This window comes from Callorhinchus milii, unplaced genomic scaffold (assembly GCF_018977255.1).
Source record: "Callorhinchus milii isolate IMCB2004 unplaced genomic scaffold, IMCB_Cmil_1.0 Scaffold1, whole genome shotgun sequence".
In the NCBI taxonomy this organism is placed as follows: Eukaryota; Metazoa; Chordata; class Chondrichthyes; order Chimaeriformes; family Callorhinchidae; genus Callorhinchus; species Callorhinchus milii.
The window spans coordinates 105,239,095-105,265,362 of record NW_024704742.1 but is presented as its reverse complement, the minus strand read 5'-3'; the positions used below and the strand labels follow the sequence as shown (position 1 = coordinate 105,265,362).

Genomic DNA, 26,268 nt, shown 5'->3' with positions numbered 1-26,268 from the left:
GGGGAAAACATTAGTTGCCAATATTTAGCTAAAACTATAACTAGCATAAAAACAGAGAAATACCTCCCACCACTGCGTGGACTCTGTTCAAAAAAAGGTGAAAAATATTTCTTCTATTTTGCTTCACACAGGATGTGCAGAAGTTTTACCATCCTTGCATTTGGTGTAGCTCCTTTCACATCTGTGGGACATCCCAAAACGTTTCACAAGATCTACTGTGAAGTGGAATGACTGCGTATTTGTGAGCAAACCCAGCAGACAATTTTGCATAGTAATGTCCCACAAATGGTCATGAAGTGAATGACAAATTTTATTTGAGGAAATGTTGACCAGGACACCAGAAAAAACTCCTTCCCTTTTCAAATATTGCCTTGGGATCTTTAACATCCACCTGAACAGGCAGATGGGACCTCGGTTTAATGTCTCATCCGAAGGACGTTGTTTGATTATACACTCTTTTCTAAACTCTCTTTTCAGTTGAAGATTTTTAGTATTCCTTCCCAATTCTCCACGTGATTGGTGAACTGACTCCGCACCCATTAGGAGCCCCCACCCCCCTACCCCATAACACAGAATACTTGAGAATCCATAACATCCGAACCACTGCTATAACAGGGGGTGTTCAGCGTTTCTGCATTCACTGTGCATGAGCACAGAAAGACATCTGACTCTATCAATGCTTGAGCAAGCAACACAAAGGAAGCCACGATGGCTGCCTTCCAGGTCATTTGGTCTCTGTCAATGTCACTTAATGCACGTTGGTTCTCAAGTCAGCTTTTTGAAGTGCTAATGAGTCTGCATATACATTTTCATCTTTTTTTCGGGTAAGTTAATTTCGAGGTCCACAACCCTGGAAGCAAAACCGACCTAAAATGAAGTACTCTTTATTGGGATTCTATTGTTGTAGGCAAAGTCCCTCGATGACTCAATGATTTCAACCAGTGAGGAGCTGAGCCGTATGGGCAGATCCCAGGTTCTAGCTCCTGTCTGTGCCAAAGTTGGCTGGCCTCAGCCAGGCCAGCAGTAAGATTGCTTTATGGACAAGGGAGACCAAATGAGCCAAAGTTCAAACTCAGCCAGGGTTCCCACTGCTGGAAGCTATCAAGCAACTGCTGCTGGAGGCATAAATATTTGGGTATCATACAAGGACAGGAATGGATATAGGCGCAATGCACTTCTCCAAAGTTGAATCGTCTGGCTATACTGAAGGTTGAAGTTCACACATGATCATGCTACCAAAGGGTATCTGGCTGCTGCAGAACCATACCACTGAAAAGATGAAAAAGTCAAAACTCGTTTAAGAGAGGAGAAGATCAAAATAGGCCTGACTCATCCTATAACATAACAATAATCATTCCATTTGATATAGTACTATATCACATCTTCAAGATGTCTCAAAAAGCTTCACTGAATATACTGTAAAGTGAATATTTTGTGGGCTAAACTTATACACTAAATTATCCATGAACATAAGGTAATAAATGCAACATAATAATATTATAATGAGTTAAATTTCTATTGCTACATAATAAAATAAGTTTGATGTTCGAAGTACCTAAGAAGCTGCTTTGGAGAATTCATACAATAGCGTTAAACAACAACAACAACAACAAGATTCCATTTATTGAGCGCCTTTCACGTTGGGAGGACGTCCCAAGGCGCTGTACAGTTGGGTCAGGACCCGAGCAGGGGGGAAATGGTCAGGGTGAGGGGAGGGAAGGGAGGGAGCGAGGAGGGGGTAGACAGTCGAGAGGGGAGCTGAAGGCACGGTCAAAGAGAAAGGTCTTGAGACCGGCCTTGAAGGAGGAAAGGGAGGAGGCGGCGAAGGCACTGGGGATAGAGTTCCAGAGCCTGGGGCTGAGAGGCTGAAGGCCCGACCACCGATAGTAGGGCGGTTGGGGCGGGGGATGTGGAGCAGACCGGAGCCAGAGGAACGGAGGGTACGGGCAGGTAGGTAGGGGGATAGTAGGTCGGAGAGGTAGGAGGGAGCAAGGCCGTGAATGGCCTTGTAGGTGAGGGTGAGGATCTTGAATTCGATCCTCTGGGGGATGGGGAGCCAGTGGAGGCGAGCGAGGGTGGGAGTGATGTGTTCCCGAAGCCTGGTGCGGGACGTACACGAGCTGCAGAGTTCTGAATGAACTGTTATGACCTATAGAAATGAATGTACACTTTTGTTACACAGTCCATATAGAAGTCTCAATCCAAGTACACAATTTTTATAAAGCTGAATTTGCCTTCCAAATTCATTTCTATGGCAGTTTAGGCATGTACTATAATATGTGTAATTTCCATTTCAAAAGCGTAGTTTGAGATGCTACGGAGAAGATACACTTAAGCAGCCAACTGAAATCCCTCTTCTCACCTCCGCAAATGCTATTCCAATAATGATTCATCTAAAAGGGTCAGTTAACATATTAATACCTGCTGTTCTATAATTATATCAATAAACCTTCCCATCACTGTAATTAAAGAACAGCTTTAACTCAATTCATTTTCTACTAGATAATCTCAACTGCACATCCAGTACATACTCTGGAGTGCACAACACAATAATAATAATAATAATCATCCTTGCATTTGATATTGCGCTTTTCATGTCTCAAAGCGCTTCACAGAATATACTGTAAAGTGAATTGACTGTATATTTGTGGGCGAAAAGCAGCAGCCAATTGCACACAGCAGTGTCCCACAAACAGTCGTGGATTGAATGACCAAATTATTATTACTTTTTTGAGGGATTATTATCCCCAAAAGAGCAATCTGCCAATCGACTAACAACCTGATTCCTACTTACTACTAGGTAAACAGAGGCGTGTGGAGTAAGGAAACTTGCCCAACATTTCGCCCTGCCTGGAATCAAACCCAGGTCTCTCGCTTGCGAGGCGAGTGCTCTAACCACTGAGCTACAGGATTCCAATGAATACAGGACAAGAATAAATCAGAAATCTCAGCAATTGCATTCTCCTCCAGAAAACCTCCAGAGCTAAGGCAGTGAGGTAATGCGTTCAAAAAGAGACAGAGGGCAGAATTCATCGCATTCTTCAGTCTGACTGCTTAATTTCCCCAGATCTGCTTGAATGTGGGCTATCATGTAGTTTGGTCGCATCAGCAAATTTTATAATATTTCAATTGCGGTGAGGAACTGTGAAAAGAACAGATCGTATTCAAATGGCATTCTGGCACCTGGTCTACATCTCTCAACTCAAATGGTTAGTTATCACCTTGTGTATGTTCAGTCATCTTTCCCCTCCCAAACCCCTTCAGCTCCCACCACCACCTCCACCCCCATCTTGTCTGACCATCCAGCAATGTAAAGAGCTTTGAGATGTCCTCTCGACATGAAAGGTGATATATAAATGTAAACTGTATTGTATTTAATTTCCAAGAAAGAAAACAGAAGGAAGTCTCTCCCAGCATCCTTACCAAAAATCCTTCAGATTTCATAATTCATTAATATTTACAGAACTTTGCTTACAACAAGTGGCTGCCATATTTGACTCAAGTCACTCATGAATTTTCCTTATCCCCAAACAGTTTCTTCTCTATGTTTGATTGGCAGCAAAACAAGACACCTTCTCACAATCTGGGATTTCCAATTCAAATAACTCCCACATTCTCAAACTTCAAGTAACATGTGTGGTGTTTGCCCGAGGTGAGCCAGGAGCTTGCATTGTGCAGCAGATGGGATCGTATTTCAGTTGTGCAAAACCCCAGATGGGAAAAAGTCAAGAAGCCTTTTTAAGATGTACAAGTTACGGGCTGGCAGGCTACAGCAGTTTAAGGATTTCTATTTATTCCCCAGCTTTTTGCCTCCAAAAAGTAGCACACACTTTGCATCAAAACAAAGCTGCAAAGTGGAGATCAAGACCCAGCTCTGCGCACATTGATTCTACTCACCATGAGCTCCTGATCTCAAACGTGCTACCCTGGGAAGCTGCCAAGTGCAGACCAGGCATGTTGTTCTGTTTGTTTGTATTATCAACTGTATATCTATAGCTAATTCTCTCACATGCAAGGCAGATCAAAAATGACAAAGGGAAGAAAACAAATTATTTGATGTCCCTTTTTTCCTCTTTTTGTTCTCACTCTCTCCCCTTGTTCACTGCTTTGCCTCTGTTCAGTCTGTTAATAAATAATAATAATCCTTGCATTTGATATAGCGCTTTTCACGTCTTCTAGACGTCCCAAAGCGCTTCACAGAATATACTGTAAAGTGAATTGACTGTATATTTGTGGGCGAACGCGGCAGCCAATTGCGCACAGCAGTGTCCCACAAACAGTCGTGGATTGAAAATGACCAATTTATTATTGTTTAGTTTTTTTGGAGGGATTATTATTAGGCGTGTGGAGTAAGGAAACTTGCCCAAGGTTTCGCCCTGCCTGGAATTGAACTCTCTCACTTGTAAAGCGAGTGCTCTAACCACTGAGCTACAGGACTCCACGACTGTTGACTGTAGAAGGTTGATGGTGCAGGAGCTCAGGCAATGCTGAGGATAGGAAAGAAGAGTACGGAAATCTTTAGCACACGTGCCCTAAGCAAACATTCTTGCTGTGGATTTTTTCTCACTGGGGAGCATGAGGAGGAAAAGACCAAAGGTGTTCAGTCACATTCACCAATTGACTGTTTCATACTGAGGCAGAGAGAGAAGCAAACCTGAATTGTGCACGTCATGTCCTACTGACAAGAGTCAACACAAGCTGTGTGCATCACATATCAACCCACTCGCTCAAGTGAAGGAGGCGGCAAGGTCCTGAGCAACCACATTAAAGGAATGGCAGAACGGATTTAAAATTATAGTATTTTTGAACCTGGTTATTTATGAGAATTAGCTTAATAAACTTCACATTTTCTAGGGATTACTGTAGGCACACACCCAGAATATCAGACATGCATGAAGTCCTGTAGCTCAGTGGTTACAGCACTCGACTCACAAGCGAGACTTGGGTTCGATTCCTGGCAGGGGGATATCTTGGGCAAGTTTCCTTACTCAACACGCCTGTTTACCAAGTAGTAGGAAGTAGTAGGAATGTTAGTTGACTGACGGATCGCTTTTTCGGGAGTAATAATTCCTTTAAAAAAAAATTGATTACTTGAATCCACGACTGTTTGCGGGACACTGCTGTGCGCACAAAATATACAGTCAATTCACTTTACAGTATATTCTGCAAAGCTCTTTGAGACGTCTCGAAGAGGCGATAAGGCGCTATATCAAATGCAGGGATTATTATTATGTAACGTTGGACACGTGAGCAAAAAACAGTGTTCTGGGTACTGTAAAGAAATAAGCAAATATTTCCTTCCTCTGTCAAAATAGTTTACGTATATAACTTATATGACATATATCTTGACACCTGCTTCCTTTCTTGCTAATAACAATTACAAACAATGGTGTATTGACTTTCTTTGAGTATCACAACTGCACAATTTCATACCTGCTGTCGCCCACTGAGGTCTAGCTGTTTCCAAAACTGAAAATCTAAACCAAGATCACGCCAGTACTTGCAGACTAAAGATGCTGAAAGGCACCGTTCCTTCAACGACAAATGAGAGAAGACCTGAAATGCAAAAAATGACAAATTAGTACCTGTAATGCTGGCAATATTAAGGAAGTGAGTTTTTCTGCCCTGTTTAGGACAGGACATTTTTCACCAATGTTTATTCGAATAATGTTGCAGTCTAGAAATTTAAGCTAAATTGAGTCCTGAACAGGCTATACAACAAGAATATTTTGACAGTACAAAGGATTACAGAATATCACACCTGCTAAATTTCTAGACTGCAAAATTATTTGAATAAACATTGGTGAGGCAGGTGCATTACAAAAATTGCGTATATACAACAAAACAACAAAATTACATTTGTTTAGCACCTTTCACGTCAGGAGGACATCCAAGGTGCTGGATAGTCAGTGTTTCGGACCCGAGCTGGGGATCGAGATCGGGGAGGGAGAAAGGCAGGGGGAGAAGGAGGGTGATCGAAGGCACAATCAAAGAGGAGGGTCTTGAGACTGGTCTTGAAGGAGGCAAGATAGGGGGTGAGGCGGAGGGACTGTGGGATGGAGTTCCAGAGAGCGGGGGGGCAGAGTGGCTGAAGGCTTGCCCGCCAATGGTGGGCGGGCGAGGTGGGGGAACGTGAAGCAGGCCAGAGCCTGCTGGGCGGAGGGAGGGGTAGGTTGGTAGGGGTTAAGGAGGTCGCAGAGGTAGTGGGGAGCAAGACCATGAGGGCTTTGAAGGTGAGGACCAGCATCTTGAACTGTATCCTCTGTGTGATGGAAAGTGGAGTCAGGCAAGGATGGGGGTTATAGGATCATGGAGCCTGGTGCAGGAGAGGACACATGCTGCAGAGTTCTGGATGATCTGCAGTCTATGGAGGGAGGAGTTGGGGAGGCCGACAAGCACGAAGTTTGCATAGTCATATCGAGTACCTTGCCTTGTTGGGAGGATCTCCCAAGGCGCTGAGATGTCGGAAACCCATCACCATGCTTAAGAGTATCCAAACTAGACAAAGTTCCGCATACTCGCATAAAAACATTCCCATTTTGCAATGAATTATGCACTCTCTCACGGAAATATGCAACCTGCTAATTCCAGAAATCATCAGGCACCGGTTGAAAGAGTCAAAGCTTGGTCACCCCAGAGTGTACATTGGGGTATTGCTGGAGTTTACTTCTCCGAGACACCAGCCCGCTTGAAGGGTACTATATAAGTGCAACTTCTTGTTGTTTAACCAGCTAAACCTGCATAACTTGCCATTGAGAGCACTGTCCAAACTAACAGTACTCTACTCATTGGTACTTTGACTTGCAGGATTAACAGGAGTCAAGTCTGAAGAATCCCTGCGCTAAGGGACTACTCTGCCTCTCCGATACTGGCAGTGAGCCAGATAGGCTGGTCTATCATCATCAGTGGCTTTGATCACTGAGGACCCATTGTCTCAGGAACCTGCCTCCAATACCGCTTACCTCCCAACTCCATTTCCCAGGACTCATCCAAAACCAACAACAATAATAATAATAATCCTTGTATTTGATATAGCGCTTTTCACGTCGGGAGGACGTCCCAAAGCACTTCACAGAACACACTGTAAAGTGAATTGACGGTATATTTGTGGGCGAACGCGGCAGCCAATTGCGCACAGCAATGTCCCACAAACAGTCGTAGATTGAAAATGACCAATTTATTATTTTTTGTTTTTTGGAGGGATTATTATTAGGTGTGTGGAGTAAGGAAACTTGCCCAAGATTTCGCCCTCTGCCTGGAATTGAACTCAGGTCTCTCGCTTGCAAAGCGAGTGCTCTAACCACTGAGTTACAGGACTGCACAAGACTGATACACAACTCTTTTCTGACCTAAATAAATGATCGTTCTAATCTATTGCAGATCACGAGGAGGGAAAGTTGGCATCATTCTTGTATAGAAGAAGACATTTTCCTTTGGTAATAGAATCCTAATTCCTCCTCTGAATCAAGTCATGCCTGTGGAAACACACACTTCTGTAACAAACTCTAAAGCTCTGGAGAAGAAAAATCTGGGAGAAGACTTGACAACGAGATAGTCAGATAATGAAGGAAAGGGTACACCAACACAGAGGTAAACCTGCCTCAAGACAGCTATTCCTTCAGGGAAACTGCCAAATTCACCCTGGGTTTGTACTGTGTTAGACTAGATTAGCTACCTCGTGCAAATCATCCAGGAGAAACAAATCCCACAGAGGAATAGGAAGCACTTACACTACATTGCTTGACTGTTAGTATGTGCAAGGCAGCCCACCCACTGGTTACTGAGAAGTACAGAATTCCCCTGATAAGATGTGTGCTGACAGCAAATGGACAGGGATGGAAGTTGCTTATTAAACGAATACTCCAAGGAGCTGCTGAGCGATCAAAACCGCACTGATTTTTTGTACATCAGACATCTTATCTTACTGATCTTTTTCCAATGCTCGTCATAGCTTTCATTACTCTTGTCGTGCACCAATGTCCAAATCACATCTCCCGTGACTGCCGGTGCTCAGCAGTGTTCTGAGGTGATGCTGCATGCTATGCCATCACCCTGCTGGGCCATCCATTGAAACAGTAGCTTTGCACAGCACCAACTCGCAACAGAAGTTAATAGCAGCCATTTAATTCAGCATTATTACACAAATAACCAATTTGAATAGATAAAACCTTGTATACTTTCCAGTTTTCTTTCCGGATGAAACCCTACTGCAAAGGAAAGCCACACTTGTATCAATAATAATAATCCTGATATGATATAGCACCTTATCACGTCATTGAGATGTCTTGGAGGACTTCACAGAATATATTGTAAAGTGGATTGACTATGTATTTTGTGGGCAAAACGAGGCTGCCAATTGTGCACAGCAGTGTCAAGTAGTGATGGATTGGAAAAGTGTTCATCCTTCAGGCTCTATCCCTAGAAATTCTGGAACTTTTTCCCCAAATTCCTTCACCTCGTGCCTTCAAAACGTTCCCCAAAATAACTCCGGCTGTGACCAACGTCATCAAACTTTCCCTCCATTTCTCTGGACTGTAAACTTCTCGAGGGTTTCCCTGCTGGGTTTTCCCCATAGTCACCGTGACGCACCTCGGGACATTAATCAAACAAGAAAGGATAAATTCAAATACAAGTTACTATAATTGATACTTTCTTTTTTAAGTTTGACAATTGGGGCTACATGTCTGATGGCCAACCACAGCAATGTCCCACAAACAGTCATAGATTGAAAATGACCAATTTATTATTGTTTTGTTTTGGAGGGATTATTATTAGGTGTGTGGAGCAAGGAAACTTGCCCAAGGTTTCACCCTGACCTGCCTGGAATTGAACTCAGGTCTCTCGCTTGCAAAGCGAGTGCTCTAACCACTGAGCTACAGGACTCCACTATTTTGCACTAGTTACAATTCAACATCTGTCTAAGCATCAATAGCAGCAGATGTGAAAAAAAATCACACCAGCAACTTTCTATTTGCATTGGCATTATAGTAATAATAATAATCCTTGTATTATATATATTTGTGGGCGAAATGCGGCAGCCAATTGCGCACAGCAGTGTCCCACAAACAGTCGTGGATTGAAATGACCAATTTATTATTGTTTTTTTTGAGGGAATATTATCAGGCGTGTGGAGTAAGGAAACTTGCCCAAAGTTCACCCTGCTGGGAATCGAACTCAGGTCTCTCGCTTGCAAAGCGAGTGCTCTAACCACTGAGCTACAGGTCTCCACTCAATGTAAAATTGTCATTGATAAAATTATCAATGTAAAATTGCTGGGAAAGAAGAAATAACTTTTTATTTAATAGCAGCATATGTTGAAATGAAAACAAAATCTGATTTAATCAATAATCTACACTACGCATGCGTAATTCACTGCAGCAGCCGGTAAGTGCATATGTGGTAGTTCATCACTGCAGCTGGTAAGTGCACATGCAATGACGGGTCAAAACTATGTTTCCCGTGATTCAATGCAACCAATAATTCAATCCTACCCTCCATTACTACTGCAAGGTAGGATAGCGCCATTACAAGTTAGTAGGTGATAAATGCCACCAATGCAAAGAAATCAAAATGGTTTTGATAGGAAACTGAATGGGACTCGGGTGAATGTGCAGGCGATTATATGATTTATAAAGATAAGACTTATGCAAGTTTTACTGTATCCTTTATCCATTATACTGTATCCGTTTCACCCACAAAATATATATTCAATTCACATTACAGTATATTCTGTGAAGCACTTTGAGATGTCTAGAAGACATGAAAAGCGCTACATCAGCTAAAATGTGCAGGCATATGGAGGCGCCTACAGAAAATGCTCAATAAAACCAAAATAGTTTAATCCATAATTGCAAAACTAATTCTGAACTTCTTCAACACAGATATGACTTGTAAGACAAGGCATTGAGGTATTCCATTACTTTCAATAAACAAGTAATCCACTTCCCACTTACACTGAAATTCCCCATGTTCTATCACTACCTTGTGTTTCCTACTGAGATTATATAGTTCTATAGTTTTAGAATAGCACTCTTCCTGCTGCTGCTCGCTGCGTCACACCAAGTTGCATAACAACAACTTGCATTTATATAGCGCCCTTCACATGGGGTAGCGTCATAGAGGCAGCGCGAAACGTGACTGAGAGGGCCGGGGCTCTTTACCCTCCACTCTGTATCTCTTCCTCTGGCCCTGGCGTTCCTGGCAGGACATGACTTGGATGAAGGATGAGGAAGTTTTATATCCAAGTTTGCAGACGACACTAAGCTAGGAAGCTCAGTAAATTGTGTAGATGGGAGTAAGAAGTGTGGAGTCCTGTAGCTCAGTGGTTAGAGCACTCGCTTTGCAAGTGAGAGACCTGAGTTCAATTCCAGACAGAGGGCGAAACCTTGGGCAGTTTCCTTACTCCACACAGAGCCTAATAATAATCCCTCCAAAACCAAAAACAATAATAAATTGGTCATTTTCAATCTACAACTGTTTGTGGGATATTGCTGTGCGCAATTGGCTGCCGCATTCGCCCACAAATATACAGTCAATTCACTTTACAGTGTGTTCTGTGAAGTGCTTTGGGACGTCCTCCCGACGTGAAAAGCGCTATATCAAATGCAAGGATTATTATTATAAGAAGTTACCAAGGGATTTAGATAGATTAAGTGAGTGGGCAAAGCTATGGCAAATGGAGTTCAATGTAGCGAAGTGCGAGGTCATCCACTATGGAAAGAAAAAAGATGAAGCAGGATATTTTCTTAATGCAGAGAAATTAAGAACTGTGGAGACACAAAGAGATTTGGGTGCCCATATCCACAAATCACTAAAATCTAGTTCCCAGATGCAAAAAGTAATCAAAAAGGCGAATGGATTATTGGCCTTTATCTCAAGGGGCCTGGAATACAAAGGGGAAGAAATGATGCTTCAGCTGCATAAAGCATCAGTCAGACTTCATCTGGAGACTGTGTTCAGCTTTGGGCACCACATCTCAGGAAAGATATATTGGCACTGGAGGGGGTGCAGCGCAGGTTCACCAGAATGTTAACAGGCCTAAAAGGGTTAAGTTACGAGAAAAGGCTGTGAAAACTTGGATTGTATTCCCTTGAGTTTAGAAGGTTGAGGGGTGATTTGATTGAGGTATTTAAGATGGTAAGGTATAGGGTAGATACAGAGAAGCTATTTCCTCTGGTGGTGGAATCCAAAACAAGGGGCATAGTCTTAAATTTAAAACCAGGCCATTTAAGAGTGAAATCAGGAAGCACTTTTTCACTCAAAGGGCGGTAGAAATCTGGAATTCTCTTTCCAAAAAGGCCGTGGGTGCTGGATCCATCCACACCTTCCAAAGTGAGGTTGATAGATTATTGTAGGTCAGGGTATTAAGGGATATGGGGAGAAAGCGGGAAATTGGAATTGAAAGGATTAGTTCAGGTACAGATCAGCCATGATCTACTTAAATGTTGGAACAGGCTCGAAGGGCTGAACGGCCTCTCCTGTTCCGATTTTCCTAGGTCCCTGTTGGACTAAGCGGAATTCAACCAACAGGAGTCTAAAATTCCAGTTATTCTGAGATGACTATAAGCAATTTGCTGGAATTTTAACATACCGGTAAATAGTTTATTAGCACACAAATGGATTTCAGTGCACAGCACCATAGGGTTTGGTCTAGATTACTTGTCAATAATATTTACCAGTCAATATTATCAATAGTCAAGAGGATAATGGAAGCTTCACATCATTCCACCTTCGAGTAAAATCAGGCAACATAAACAGAGCTGTGGGCCCTAAGTACCATCCTCCAGCACCTGGGATCATCCTCCCGATGTGAAAGCATTATAGAAATGTAATTTTGTATTGTATAATCCACGGTGATTTTGGGCAGTGCATTTAACCACCCACAGATCACTCTGGGTTGGCATCCAGTCCGATTACATTCATGAATACATCAGTGACACCATATGTGCAACATCATGCTGCTCAACTCCTCCTATAAATCAGGCCTGCAGCAAAACAAAGTTAATGGAGTTTGAGAACAGAGCCTGCACAGTCCAGGAGTCAGGTCAACAACAATTTGCATTTATATAGCGCCCTTCACACGGTAGCGTCCCAGAGCACTTGACAGTGGAGGAGTCTGACATCAAGCCAGGGGGAAGGAGGAGGGGGAGGTGACTGTAGCATGATCAAAAAGGTCTTTAGGTGGGATTGAAAACGGGGCGGGAGGAGGCAAGGCAGAGGGATTGAGGGAGAGAGTTATAGAGTTTCAGGGCATAGTGGCTGAAGGCACAGCCACCAATGGTGAAGCGGAGGGCATGAGGGACAAACAGGAGGCCGGAGCCAGCCGAGCGGGGGTGAGAGGAAAAAATATTTGCCAATATGTATTCTTGGCGGTTTGTTAAGTAGGTTCATACTCGAACCATGTGAGTGCAGTCCCATTAAGATGCATGAGGGAGGAGAGGCGGTGGAGGAGGATGGCATGATCAACTATGTCGAACAAGGTGGAAGGGTCGAGGAGGCAGAGAGAGAGGATGTCATTTATTGCTTTGACAAGCTCTGTCTCTGTGCCTTGGGCAAGGCAAAAAAACAGACTCGAGAGGTTTGAGTAGAGTGGAGGAGGAGGTGTAAACAAAGTGGTTTTGCAACGACATGTTCGAAACTTTGGCCAGAGATGGCAGGTTTGTGATGGGTCTGAAGTTTGTGAGGTTGGAGGGATCTAGAAGTCACCTGACACTCGGCTCTCAAGCTCTACTGCTATTACTTCCCTGTGGGTTCATTAAGGATTCCAGCAGCAGAGGCACATGTGCTGGAGATCAAACCAAACAGAAACCAACATTTTGCTAAGTAAAGGGTATAGCACTGTTTTTTGTGGTGCGCACTTCCATTTAGGCTCTTCTTGCGGTAACTTTCCTTTATAATATAATTCACACAGAATGAACAGTTTGAAGTGTTTTACATTATAATAATAATCCTTGCATTTGATATAGCACCTTATCATGTCTTCAAGAAGTCTTAAAGCCCTTCACAGAATATACTGTGAAGTGAATTGACTGTGTATTTTGTGGCAAAATGCGGCTGCCAAGTGCCTACAGCAGTATCCCACTAAACAGTCGTTGACAAAATAATGCACACCAAGTAGAGAGAAAAGGAGGGAAAATTTTCAGGTGTTGACCAAATGCATAAAGAGATACACTTTGAAAGTGTGAGATGATATTCGGAGAAATCTCCAGAAAGGGGGAGGACAGTGGATGAACATTGGTCACCAATGGTAGAACAGCGAGAGTGACGAACGAGCAGTCACCAAAACCTAAACCAGGCATTACATCCCTCTCTCACTCTGTGGATTCCACACCCACCCCCAATCAATGGCCTTATTCATTTTTTATTTCAAATGGAACTTTCTATAATTTTCTGAGAAACCCATGAGTTCACAAGCATGCTTAAAAATACAAAACACACAAAAAACAGCTGGGCAGCTCTCCATAGAAAAGGAATAAAGCAACTAAACTGGATTATGTTGAACATTTAAACCTCTTTATTGCACCATCTATCTAATATAAAAGTGGCATATCTTGACGCATGGGAGAGGAAGGCATATCCACTCTCTTAAGCAGGGAGTGGTGAAAACAAACTTGTTCAAAGCAACCAAAGTCTGTTCAAACCAAGTTACCCAAACTAGCATCGAGCTACATAGACTGAGTCTGAATTTAAAATAATCTCACCTTTGATATTTTCACAAATGATGGAAGTGTATGAATAAAATTAAAATCAAAACAAGTACAATATTTGCATAGTTAAATACCTCACCTTCAGAAGTATAGAGGAAGGGAGTTGATTTATATTGGGCAGCTCAGACTCCATTCTTAAGTCTTTCAAATTTCCACGTGGGACCAATTCATTGTCTTCCGGTCCCAGAGGAGACACCGGACATTGCAGCAGAGAAGAGCAGTCACCCATGTCCACGTGAAGCCCCACGTTAGTGCATTCCACTGTGGATGTTGGCAAAGTGCATACAGGTGATTGACGCTGAGCTAGATCATTGTTCGAGCCTGTCTCAGGAGCTCCCTCAACTGTTGAGCGAGGCAGTTTACAAGGTGTACACTTTTGCACCCCAGCACATTTACGTTTGCAAACTGGCATCTCGGAATACTCAGATGAGATTGTTCTGAACAGAGGAGGCCTGATCAATTTTGCTGGTACACTGGAGAGTAGATTCTTTCCCTGCTCTTCCCAGATAGCAAGTTCCTTTGGAGAAAGAAGAAACTTTGCACACTCCTCGGAAGTCTTCAGTGCTGCGTAATGTTCGGCAAGCTTAGACGCGCTTTCGAACTGATCCTCGTCAAGAACAGAAGTGTTGTGAACTATGAAGCACAGCATACAAGGACCATGAAGAAAGCAGTTCTTCCTGAATTTCCGTCTTCTCTTCTTCACACGCTTACCATTTTTTGAAAGAAAATGGCCCATATAGAAGACTCAGAACCTTCTCCAATAGTATGTTTCTGCAAAACAAAAACACCTCATGAGAATGAAAAACAAAGTTAGTTTCATCAGTCAGTTTAGAACTTATATGTACACAACTGAATTGTTCTGATCATGACCAATACAAATTTATGCAACCCGCTGGTCACAACTACAAGTAAACTTGCATAAGTCATATCAGTGGACCATAACATTTAATATGACTTACATGAAGTACAAGATTTGTATAAGTGGGATTTTATACAACTGTTGCATAACAAATACATCTGTACAATGTACATATTCTCACGTGTTTAAAATGTGTACAATAGCGCTACCAAAAAAGTTTCAAATCGTATCTGTTTTAATAGAGTATTACAAAGAACTATTAACGCTGTAACTGAATTACTTCATTTACTTTACTGTAGTGTTTCAAACGTAGCACTATACATGCAGTTCTTTGTTAATCCAGTCAGTAGATGCATTTGCGATGACACGTATTAGGAGATTATTTCCATCAGGATTTACATTATTTGGGACCAAGAAACCTGACTTAGCTGTTTATCCGACTTGTAAAATCCGACTTGTGCAAAGAAATCAAATTTTTTTTAGTAGGAAAATGAATGGGACTTTGGTGCATGTACAACTTGAGTATATTACTTATAATGACAATTTATGCAAATTCATGTGTAGAGCATTTGAATGTACAGTACTTTTGAGAGTAAAGTACTATTAACTGTTTAGACACAACTTGTTCAATTATAAACTCATGGTACTTTTACTTTTCCAATTGCATATAAAAATACTGATTTTTAGAATGCTGATACGTTAACCTAGTCCAAATGTAAGGTTGATAGACGAACATAATCTGGCAGCAACAGAAACGTCAGAAAATTTTACTCATAGCAAATTGCAAATTCAAACGACTGTAAATGTTGACAATATTTCACTCCACTGTGAACAGCCACACCAGATTACCATTCTGAAATCCAATATACTGAGACTCGAAATCTGATGTATTTAATTGACTTCCTTTATACTCTAAAGAATCTTCCGTTTTAAAATATATTTCCATGTTAACATAACCTTCAAGTTAAAAATGTTAGAAAAAGAGAAATTACTGACAAAAATGGTAGCTTACGTTCACCTTCTAATTAATTCCCCGCTACTGCAATTTTACACTGCTAACCATAACCTCCAAAGGGACCTTGATGCAAACATTTAACATAACTGCAACTTGTATTTGTATAGCGCCCTGCACGTAGAACAACGTTTCCGAGCGCTTTACAACTCTTGCAAATCCGGTTCTCCATTTCTAACAGAAAGATTGCTGTACAGGTGCAGCTTACAAGATAGTAAAATGGGTTACCACACAAACTAAAGTAGTCGGTCACAAAATTTTCCAGATCAATCCACCAGATTTTTTTGTAAAATGGCACTGAGTAAATGGCATCACAAAGTATACTAGCAGACTCTGAACAGCTGAGAACATCAGACAGCTTCTGTACTATTGTTATACACTGTGCAGAAGAGTATGCACTCAGAATGCTCCTCAGTGACAACTTCCTCCAAATGTTGGCTGTCAGAGGGAGGCAGCTTACTACTTCCACAGGCAAAATGGGAAAAACAAGAAGCACTGTGAAAAGTACATTATCCAAGGCTTTATGATATAGACATTTTAATCATTCTCAAATTAACTAGAACAATCAGCTTGTTCTATTTGATCTTGGAGTGCTATCTTTCATTCAGAGACAAAAGCACTTGTACTGATGTCAAATATTCTTGACTAAATAGTGTATTGTTCCTGCCTTGGATAATTCAAGTCACAGCTAATTCAAAAAGGCGAATCCGTTTGAACAAAATGAGTACCTCAAGGACTGTTGTTCTGTTGTGACAGGCACAGAAAACTATTCAACTAACAAAATGTTCACTGTTGAATAATCAAAATCAGGGATCTATTGTGTGTTTGTTGAGGGGAAATGAAGAAAACAAAATGACAGGTACAAATTTACTCTGCATCACTCCGCAATCAAAAGTGCTGAGCATTCCTAAGTGCATCGATATTGCTTATGATTGTGAACCTCAGCGAAACAGGTAACCACACTGTCCCAGGCTATCAATTACATTTCATTTCAATAATATTTAGTAAATTTACACACAAGTCAAAGGGATCCATCTCCCAAACATATCTTTGTTGCACTCAACTGCCATACAATGACACCATTTCAATCTTTTCCAGTAAGAATTTACTGCTTCCGATTTGATTTAGAATAAAATTTGCTCTGTGTTATCTATGGTGGATGTCAATAGTTTAAATTCCCTGTTAGACCGCAGGTTCTGATGTGAAACTGGTTTGTTCAATAGAGCAGTGTGAGGTAACAGTGAGTTACACGCATAGCTCTGCAATCTAACTGGCTTCCAAATTTAGATTTGTTTGTTGTTACCAAACAGATAGCAGCATTGCTATCTTCACTAATATAATTATTCTAAGGGTGGTCATTGACTTTTATGTGTTAAAAATAGTTGGATTTGGAGTGGATGGCTTTATACTATCATATAATCTGTAACCATAGAGTGAAATAACTCCCCAAGTTCAATAAAAATCCATATTGTTTGTTAAACTGGAGTTAAGCCAGAGTTTCCACCAATTTGAAATGGAAGCAGTGTTTCACAGAGTGGCAAATTATGCACTGCAGTTTGCAAGAGTTTGAGGGACTGTATAAAAATCAGCAAAATGATTGAATCTAGGTTTATAATCGTTGTAAACATCATTCTCATCCTGTGAAGTGACAAATAAAAATGGCAATCACCTCCACAAGTCAGGAGTTATGGAGTTAACTACAATAGTTTTACAGTTTTCAATGCAATGAACTGCTTTGTACTCAGTGCATTAAACAAACTGTTATACTTACAAAGCTGTGTACAGAGCAATGGCATTTCACAAATTTTGAGTACATCACAATAACACGTGATTGGTCTGGATGAAGGCCCTTCGGTCCATCTCAATTTCATCTCTCAAGAAAATCATCACCTCACCACTGCATCAATCAGCTTTTTAAATGAATCTAGTATCCTGGCCTCTGTCACTATTCCTGCTAACCTGTTCTAATTGTTGATTACTCTCTGTGTAAAAAAAATTCCTGCTATCTGTCCTGAAATTGCATTTACAGTTCTAAACCAATGTCCTCTTGTTCTACTGTCTTGATGCATCCAAAAATATTGATTTGATTTTACGCTTTCAATCCCATTTATATTTTGTATACTTGATAAGGTTCCATCCAAGTCATCTTCGCTTAAGACTAAAGAGCTCTAACTTGTCTAATCGCTGTTCAGAGCTCATCCCTTTACCATTCTCTCCTCTTTAAGGCCTGGGCCCCTGTATGTCACGGTGACCAAACGCGGTGACCAGATTGCTATATAACTAAATCAGTGGAGTTTAGATCCCCAGTCATCATACTTGGGCTGGATAGTGCTCAGGTCAGATCAGTATTCAAGGTCTGACCTGACCAGAGCGCTATCTTGCCCGAGTATGACATTAGGGATCTAAACTCAAGTGATTTAGTTATAAAGCCCTGCATCCTGTTTGCCTTGTTTATTGCTGTCTCACATTGCTTTGACATAGTGAAGGAAAGACAAAACAACAAACACCTCTAGATCTCTTCCAGCTTCCCTCTTGGCAAGTTTGATCCCATCACACTGTAGTCCTTCCCACTAAAGCAAACTGGAACTCTGTTTCCTGTTGAGACCAGCACAACCCATTATGTGAACAATATTCAAAAATACCAACTGTTAGTTAATGATTACAAACATGCCTTCTTAAAAAAAATGCTTTATTTCCATTGTGTTTAAGTACTTTTAGAGAAGGATATGTTGTAAATCCTTTTCAATTTTTTTAAAAAAACACTGCTAAATATAATACAAAATAACCAAACTTATTCAGGATAATTTCAGGAAACTAACTTGGGTATTGTAAAAAACACAAAAGCATTTGAAATTGCATTTTATCCAACCTCTTTATATATATATATACAATACACCCACTGTACATAAAAGCGTACTGTATAACAAGTGTGACTACAGCTTGTTTTTTTTTGAAAACGGACATTATTTAACTGAAGAGTTTACAGACAGCTTACACTTTGCCCAGAGCAAGCACTCACAACCTATAAAATGGATGGGAGTCTGGACAAACATCTAATTGAGCAATCTAACGGTCAGTTGCTGGTGGTGGATTGGAGGTGGCATCTAGATTGGGGGTGGGGGTGGGAGAAAGAAGAGGTAAAGCACCTCTTTGTACTTGGACCAGATGGCAATTGTCCAGTGACATATGGTTAGGATTGGGTGGGTGAAAAGAAGCACGTTTGACTCTAAACACACTAGGGAGACTGAAATAGAGGAAAGAGAGGGATACAAGAGAGGGATGCAAGAGGGGTAGAAGCACGTATGTAAACACCAGCACGGACTAACTGGGCTGAATGGCTTGTTTCCTTGCTGTGATGCTCTATGTTAATATACGTTAACTGGAGTTGTAGCTGAGGGGAGTGGGAGAAGATCTGTGTCCCACTGTTTATATTCCACATTCCACTATTGTTCCTGCAATCTATCAGGGCAGGACCAGAACTCTCAGCGAGCCCACCGTCCAACCATCCAACCAACCTGCCAACCAACCATCCAACCATTCATCCAATCTGCCAACCATCCAACCACCAACACCAACCAACCACTGTGCCAACCAATCTGCCAACCTGCCAACCAACCTGCCAACCATCCAACCAACCATCCAACCAACCTGCCATCCAACCAACCTGCCATCCAACCAACCTGCCATCCAACCAAGCTGCCATCCAACCAACCTGCCATCCAACCAACCTGCCATCCAACCATCCACACCAACCAACCTGTCAATCGTCCAACCAACCAATCGTCCAGCCAACCTGCCAACCGTCCAGCCAACCTGTCAATCGTCCAGCCAACCTGCCAACCGTCCAGCCAACCTGCCAACCGTCCAACCAGCCAACCGTCCAACCAACCATTCACCCAACCATCCACCTCACCCATCATCCATCCCACCATCCACCCCACCTTCTCACCATCCACCCACCGCACCCACCCACCCAACCTCCACTCAACCAAACCACCCACCCCGCCCACCGCACCACCATCCCATCACCCCACACCACCATCCACCCTACCTCCACCCACCAAACCCACCATCCACCCAATCCCACCATTCACCCAATCCCCCTCAAACCCACCCCAAGCCCATCCAAAATACCCAGCCTACCATCCACCCAACCACCAAGACCACCATCCACCCAGCCCATACATCAGGCAGCCAGCCCACCAGGCAGTCACCCAACCAGCCTCCCAGCCCGTTTACGGTTCTATACATAGTCAGCCAGCTCGGGGTCAACTAGCCAGGAGGATGTTCACACACACACACAATCCTAGGGGTGCACACATCCACAGTCCTGAGGGGATGCACACACACACAGCCAGCCCTGGGGGTGCACACACACACAGCCCTGGGAGGGGGTGCGCATGTGCACATGCACAGCCCTGGGGGGATGCACACATACACGCACACACATACACACACAGCCCTGGGGGTGCACACACACAATAAGATTAAATTTTTATAATGCCTTTCACATCAGGAGGACGTCCTGTGTGTGTGTGTGCACACCCTAGGGTTGTGTTTTTGTGTGTGTGAACACTCTCCTGGCTAGTTGACCCCGAGCTGGCTGACAATGCACACACACACACAGCCCTGGAGAGATGCACAGACACAGACATACAGTCCTGGGGGGGGGGGGGGGTGACACAGCCTTGGGAGGGTGCACACACACACACAGCGCCAGTCAGCCTAGGGTTGTACACATAGTCTAACTAGGGTCTACATACACACACACATACAGCCAGCCGGGGGTGTACATGCACACAGAGCATAACTGCGGTCTGTACACACACACACACAGCTCGCCCAGGGGGGGGGTACATGCGCATGCACACACACAGACACACAGCTAGACCGGGGTGGGGGGGGGTGCACACGCACACACACAGACAGCTAGGCCGGTGGGGGTGCACATGCACACGCACGCACACACACACAGCTTGTCCGGGGGTGGGGGGGTACACACACACACAACTAACCGGGGGGGGGGGGGGGGCGGGCGGTACACACACAGCTAACCATGGGGTGGGAGGTGGGGGTGTACATGTGTGCACACAAAGCTATCCCGGGGGTGTACATGTACACACAACATAACTACGGTCTGTATACATACACACACAGCTAACCCAGGGGTGTGGGGGAGGTGTATACACACACAGCTAGCTGGGTGGTGGGGGGGGGGGGGCTGTGTATACACACACACACAGCCCTGGGGGCGGGGGGGGGGCTGTGTATACACACACACACACACAGCCCGGGGGGGGGGGGGGGGGGGGGGACTGTGTATACACACACACAGCCCTGGGGGGGGGGGGTGGGCTGTGTATACACACACACACACACACACACAGCCCTGGGAGGGGGGGGGGGCTGTGTACACACACACACACAGATCTGGGGGGGGGGGGACTGTGTACACACACACACACAGCCCTGGGGGGGGGGAGGGCTGTGTATACGCACACACACACACACACACACAGCCCTGGGAGGGGGGGGGCTGTGTATACACACACACACAGCCCTGGGGGGGGGGGGGGACCGTGTACACACACACACAGCCCTGGGGGGGGGAGGGGACTGTGTACACACACACACACAGCCCTGGGGGGGGGGGGGGACCGTGTACACACACACACAGCCCTGGGGGGGGAGGGGACTGTGTACACACACACACACAGCCCTGGGGTGTGGGGGGGCTGTGTATACACACACACAGCCCTGGGGGGGGGGCTGGGGCTGTGTATACACACACACACACACACACAGCCCTGGGGGGGGGTGGGGGGGGTGGGCTGTGTATACACACACACAGCCCTGGGGGGGGGGTGGGCGCTGGTTATAGTTACAGTGCAGTGCCACACTCCCCGCTGCCGCTCGCTCAGGCCGCGCTGCCCGGGGGGAGGGGGGGGAGAGGGGCACTTACTTGAGCCAATGTCGCCCGGGAATCAGAGGCGGTGTCGGGGTGAGGAGCGAGTACCGGCCGCCGGGCTTCCTGCGCCGCCGAGGCCTCGACTCCTCCTCAAAGCCGGTGAGTGGGGAGCGCGGCCCGGACACAGCTCATTGGCGGCGGCGCGACGTCAGGCAACAGGGCCCTCCCCCCCCCGACCCGACCCGACAGCGGAGCGGGGTCTGCTCGGGGGGAGCGGGGTCTGCTCGGGTGGGGGGGGGGCTGGCACTCGGGGTGCTGGGGTGGGGGGGCTGGCACTCGGGGTGCTGGGGTGGGGGGGCTGGCAATTGGGGTGTGGGGGGGGCTGGCACTTGGGGTGCAGGGGTGGGGGCTGGCACTCGGGGGGCTGGGGGGGGGGGGCTGGAACTCAGAGTGCCAGGGGTGGGGGTGGCTGGCACTCGGGGTGCTGGGGTGGGGGGGGGCTGGCACTCGGGGTGCTGGGGTGGGGGGCTGGCACTCGGGGTGCTGGGGTGGGGGGGGGCTGGCACTCGGGGTGCTGGGGTGGGGGGCTGGCACTCGGGTGCTGGGGTGGGGGGCTGGCACTCGGGGTGCTGGGGTGGGGGGCTGGCAATTGGGGTGTGGGGGGGGGCTGGCACTTGGGGTGCAGGGGTGGGGGCTGGCACTCGGGGGCTGGGGTGGGGGGGGGCTGGAACTCAGAGTGCCAGGGGTGGGGGGGGCTGGCACTCGGGGTGCTGGGGTGGGGGGCTGGCACTCGGGGTGCTGGGGTGGGGGGGGGCTGGCACTCGGGGTGCTGGGGTGGGGGGGGCTGGCACTCGGGGTGCTGGGGTGGGGGGGGGCTGGCACTCGGGGTGCGGGGTGGGGGGGGGGCTGGCACTCAACGGTGCTGGAGTGGGGGGGGGCTGGCACTCGGGGTGCTGGGGTGGGGGGGGCTGGCACTCGGGGTGCGGGGGTGGGGGGGGGGGCTGGCACTCGGGGTGCTGGGGTGGGGGGGGCTGGCACTCGGGGTGCTGGGGTGGGGGGGCTGGCGCTCAGGGTGCTGGGTTGGGGGGGCTGGCACTCAAGGGTGCTGGGGTGGGGGGGCTGGCACTCTGGGTGGGGGGGCTGGCACTCGGGGTGCTGGGGTGGGGGGGGCTGGCACTCGGGTGCTGGGGTGGGGGGGGGCTGGCACTCGGGGTGCTGGGGTGGGTGGGGGCTGGCACTCGGGGTGCTGGGGTGGGGGGGTGGCTGGCACTCGTGGTGCGGGGGGGCTGGCACTCGGGGTGCTGGGGTGGGGGGGGGGGCTGGCACTCGGGGTGCTGGGGTGGGGGGGGGCTGGCACTCGGGGTGCTGGGGTGGGGGGGCTGGCACTCGGGGTGCTGGGGTGGGGGGGGCTGGCACTCGGGGTGCTGGGGTGGGGGGGGGCTGGCACTCGGGGTGCTGGGGTGGGGGGGGCTGGCACTCGGGGTGCTGGGGTGCGGGGGGGCTGGCACTCGGGGTGCTGGGGTGCGGGGGGGCTGGCACTCGGGTGCTGGGGTGCGGGGGGGCTGGCACTCGGGGTGCTGGGGTGGGGGGGGCTGGCACTCGGGGTGCTGGGTTGGGGGGGCTGGCGCCCAGGGTGCTGGGTGGTGGGGGGCTGGCACTCGGGTGCTGGGGTGGGGGGGCTGGCGCTCAGGGTGCTGGGGTGGGGGGGGCTGGCACTCGGGGTGCTGGGGTGGGGGGGGGCTGGCACTCGGGGTGCTGGGGTGGGGGGGGCTGGCACTCGGGGTGCAGGGGTGGGGGGGGCTGGCACTCGGGTGCTGGGGTGGGGGGGGCTGGCACTCGGGGTGCTGGGGTGGGGGGGCTGGCACTCGGGGTGCTGGGGTGGGGGGGGCTGGCACTCGGGGTGCTGGGGTGGGGGGGCTGGCGCTCAGGGTGCTGGGGTGGGGGGGCTGGCACTCAAGGGTGCTGGGGTGGGGGGGCTGGCACTCTGGGTGGGGGGGCTGGCACTCGGGGTGCTGGGTGGGGGGGGGCTGGCACTCGGGGTGCTGGGGTGGGGGGGGGCTGGCACTCGGGGTGCTGGGGTGGGTGGGGGGCTGGCACTCGGGGTGCTGGGGTGGGGGGGGCTGGCACTCGGGTGCGGGGGGGCTGGCACTCGGGGGCTGGGGTGGGGGGGGGGCTGGCACTCGGGGTGCTGGGGTGGGGGGGGCTGGCACTCGGGGTGCTGGGGTGGGGGGGCTGGCACTCGGGGTGCTGGGGTGGGGGGGGGCTGGCACTCGGGGTGCTGGGGTGGGGGGGCTGGCACTCGGGGTGCTGGGGTGGGGGGGGCTGGCACTCGGGGTGCTGGGGTGCGGGGGGCTGGCACTCGGGTGCTGGGTTGGGGGGGCTGGCGCCCAGGGTGCTGGGGTGGTGGGGGGGCTGGCACTCGGGGTGCTGGGGTGGGGGGCTGGCGCTCAGGGTGCTGGGGTGGGGGGGGGCTGGCACTCGGGGTGCTGGGGTGGGGGGGGGCTGGCACTCGGGGTGCTGGGGTGGGGGGGGGCTGGCACTCGGGGTGCGGGGTGGGGGGGGCTGGCACTCGGGGTGCTGGGGTGGGGGGGGCTGGCACTCGGGGTGCTGGGGTGGGGGGGCTGGCACTCGGGTGCTGGGGTGGGGGGGGGCTGGCACTCGGGGTGCTGGGGTGGGGTGGCTGGCACTCGGGGTGCTGGGGTGGGGGGGCTGGCACTCGGGGTGCTGGGGTGGGGGGGGGGCTGGCACTCGGGGTGCTGGGGTGGGGGGGGGGCTGGCACTCGGGGTGCTGGGGTGGGGGGGGGCTGGCACTCGGGGTGCTGGGGTGGGGGGGGCTGGCACTCGGGGTGCTGGGGTGGGGGGGGGCTGGCACTCGGGGTGCGGGGGTGGAGTCCCTCAGTGTGTGTAATACGGTGGGAGTGACGCGGCGCTGGACCTGATCGGCCTGGACCCTCTCCCTCATTATCAGGGCTTTGGCTGCAGCCAAATGTTTTGTTGTTTTGGGTTCAGACATCTTATCAAATCAGATGTGGAAACCCGTGTATCCCCCCGGCACAGGGGAATCCCAGAGATATTTATTGGAATGTGCACTCTCTCCCTACAGGGAGGCATCTGTTACTTCATTCCAGAAAGTATTGGCAGGTTGGCTGGGGACCCCAGAGTGTGTGGGTGTAACTGCTGGAGTCTAACGTCTTTGAGACGTCTCAAAGAGGTGATAAGGCGCTATATCAAATGCAAGGATTATTATAATAAAATAATAATAATTCTTGCATTTGATATAGCACTTTTCACGTCTTCTCAAAACGCTTCATGGAATATACTGTAAAGTGAATCGACTGTTTATTTGTGGGCAAAACAAGACAGCCAATTGCGCACGACAGTGTCCCACAAACAGTCGTGGATTGAAGTGAACAATTTATTATTGTTTTTTTCTTCAGGGATTATTATCGCATGTATGGGTAAGGAAACTTGCCCAAGGTTTTGCCCTGCCAGGAATCAAACCCATGCTTCTCACTTGCAAGGCGAGTACTCTAACCACTGAGCTGCAGGACTCCACTATTACTATTCCTCCCATTATTATTGGAGGAATAGACTCCAGGACTCCTCCATTACAATTAATACCAGAGTTATGAGCTATTGTGATAACTCTTATGGGATTGTAAATGGAGTTTCTATGTATCCTGTTTTGCGTAGTGCAATTAGTTTGGTTTTTGCTCAAATCGACCTGAACCTCTTTCAAAGATGGAATGTACATTTTTATAGCATCTTATCAAATCAAAACATCTCAAAACACCTCACAAGTAATCATGGTCAAGTGTATTGACTAGTTTGTAGGCAAACATGGCAGTTATTTGCCCCATCAAAATCCCACAAACAGTCATGATGTGAATAACCAATTAATCTGGAAGATTGTTGGTCTGGATACGAGGAGAAAGTTGCTGTGCTTTTCCAGTAATGCAATGTGATCTTTAACATTAACCTGAAAAACAGGAAGACGGTACCTCAGATTTATGCATTATCTAAAATTGACACTGTGCTCAGGGTACAGCTAACTGCTGTGCTTTTTTGGTGAGAGCTTAGATTGTGGTTTTATTGGTTGCCTGGAATCCAATCATGAATCTCATTCTTTTTCTTTCAGATTTTATAAACTCTGAATGAAATCTGAAACTAGAAAGTTGTGCATGTTCAGTTTGTTATGCTTTTTATGGTCATTATTCATGTGTGAACCTTGAAAGATGAAACATGAGCCTTCGACAGAGGTGCCCTCTGCTTCCGTTCCAAGGTTCACAAATTCCATGGAGTGAAGGATGGATCAACAATCAATTGTGACGGTGATGGTTTGGCACATACTGTGGTCTCCAATTGCATTGCTCAGCATGGCTGGGTAACCTCCAGGGGAAAACTGAATATTTAGGAAATCAGGAAAGTCCCTGAGTGCCCCCGCTACCCGAGCGCTCCTCTGAAAATGGCTTCTGATTTTTTTCTTTTCACTTCCTGACTCAGCCTACGTCCTGTATTGCCATGGTGACCAATGGTGCTGAACATCTATTATTATTATTATTATTATCTGCATGGAGGATGGAAGAACTGACGGGAGATCTGGAACAGATTGAAGGTCTTAACTACGTAATCCACTGGGAGGAGGTAGACTCCGCACTGTGGTGCTGTGCTAATGGAAAGGCTAGGCAGCTGGTGGAGATGTCATTAATGCTCATTAAAACCTGCTCTGAGGGAAGGGGGAGAGGAACAGACAATGGTGAGGATCTTAAGGATCCAAACCAGG

The 26,268-nt window shown here is 47.4% G+C and overlaps 1 protein-coding gene across 4 annotated transcripts in view; it reads right to left on the bottom strand.

The window, feature by feature from the left end:
* The window catches only part of fbxl17 (F-box and leucine-rich repeat protein 17), a 426,982-nt gene extending 405,362 nt beyond the window's left edge, over nucleotides 1-21,620 (bottom strand). The window contains exons 1-4 of one of the 4 annotated variants that reach the window (XM_042334042.1): nucleotides 21,463-21,510; nucleotides 18,085-18,172; nucleotides 13,786-14,477; nucleotides 5,434-5,556 (exon numbers count right to left, since the gene is read on the bottom strand). In XM_042334042.1, coding sequence (XP_042189976.1) covers nucleotides 5,434-5,556; nucleotides 13,786-14,442 — 780 coding nt within the window. In that variant the 5' untranslated portion in view covers nucleotides 14,443-14,477; nucleotides 18,085-18,172; nucleotides 21,463-21,510. Of the gene's footprint in view, nucleotides 1-5,433; nucleotides 5,557-13,785; nucleotides 14,478-18,084; nucleotides 18,188-21,462; nucleotides 21,511-21,539 lie in introns of those variants that run through there. The other 3 variants (XM_042334038.1, XM_042334045.1, XM_007893137.2) reach the window with 3 other exon arrangements.
* Nucleotides 21,621-26,268: the final 4,648 nt, after the last annotated feature.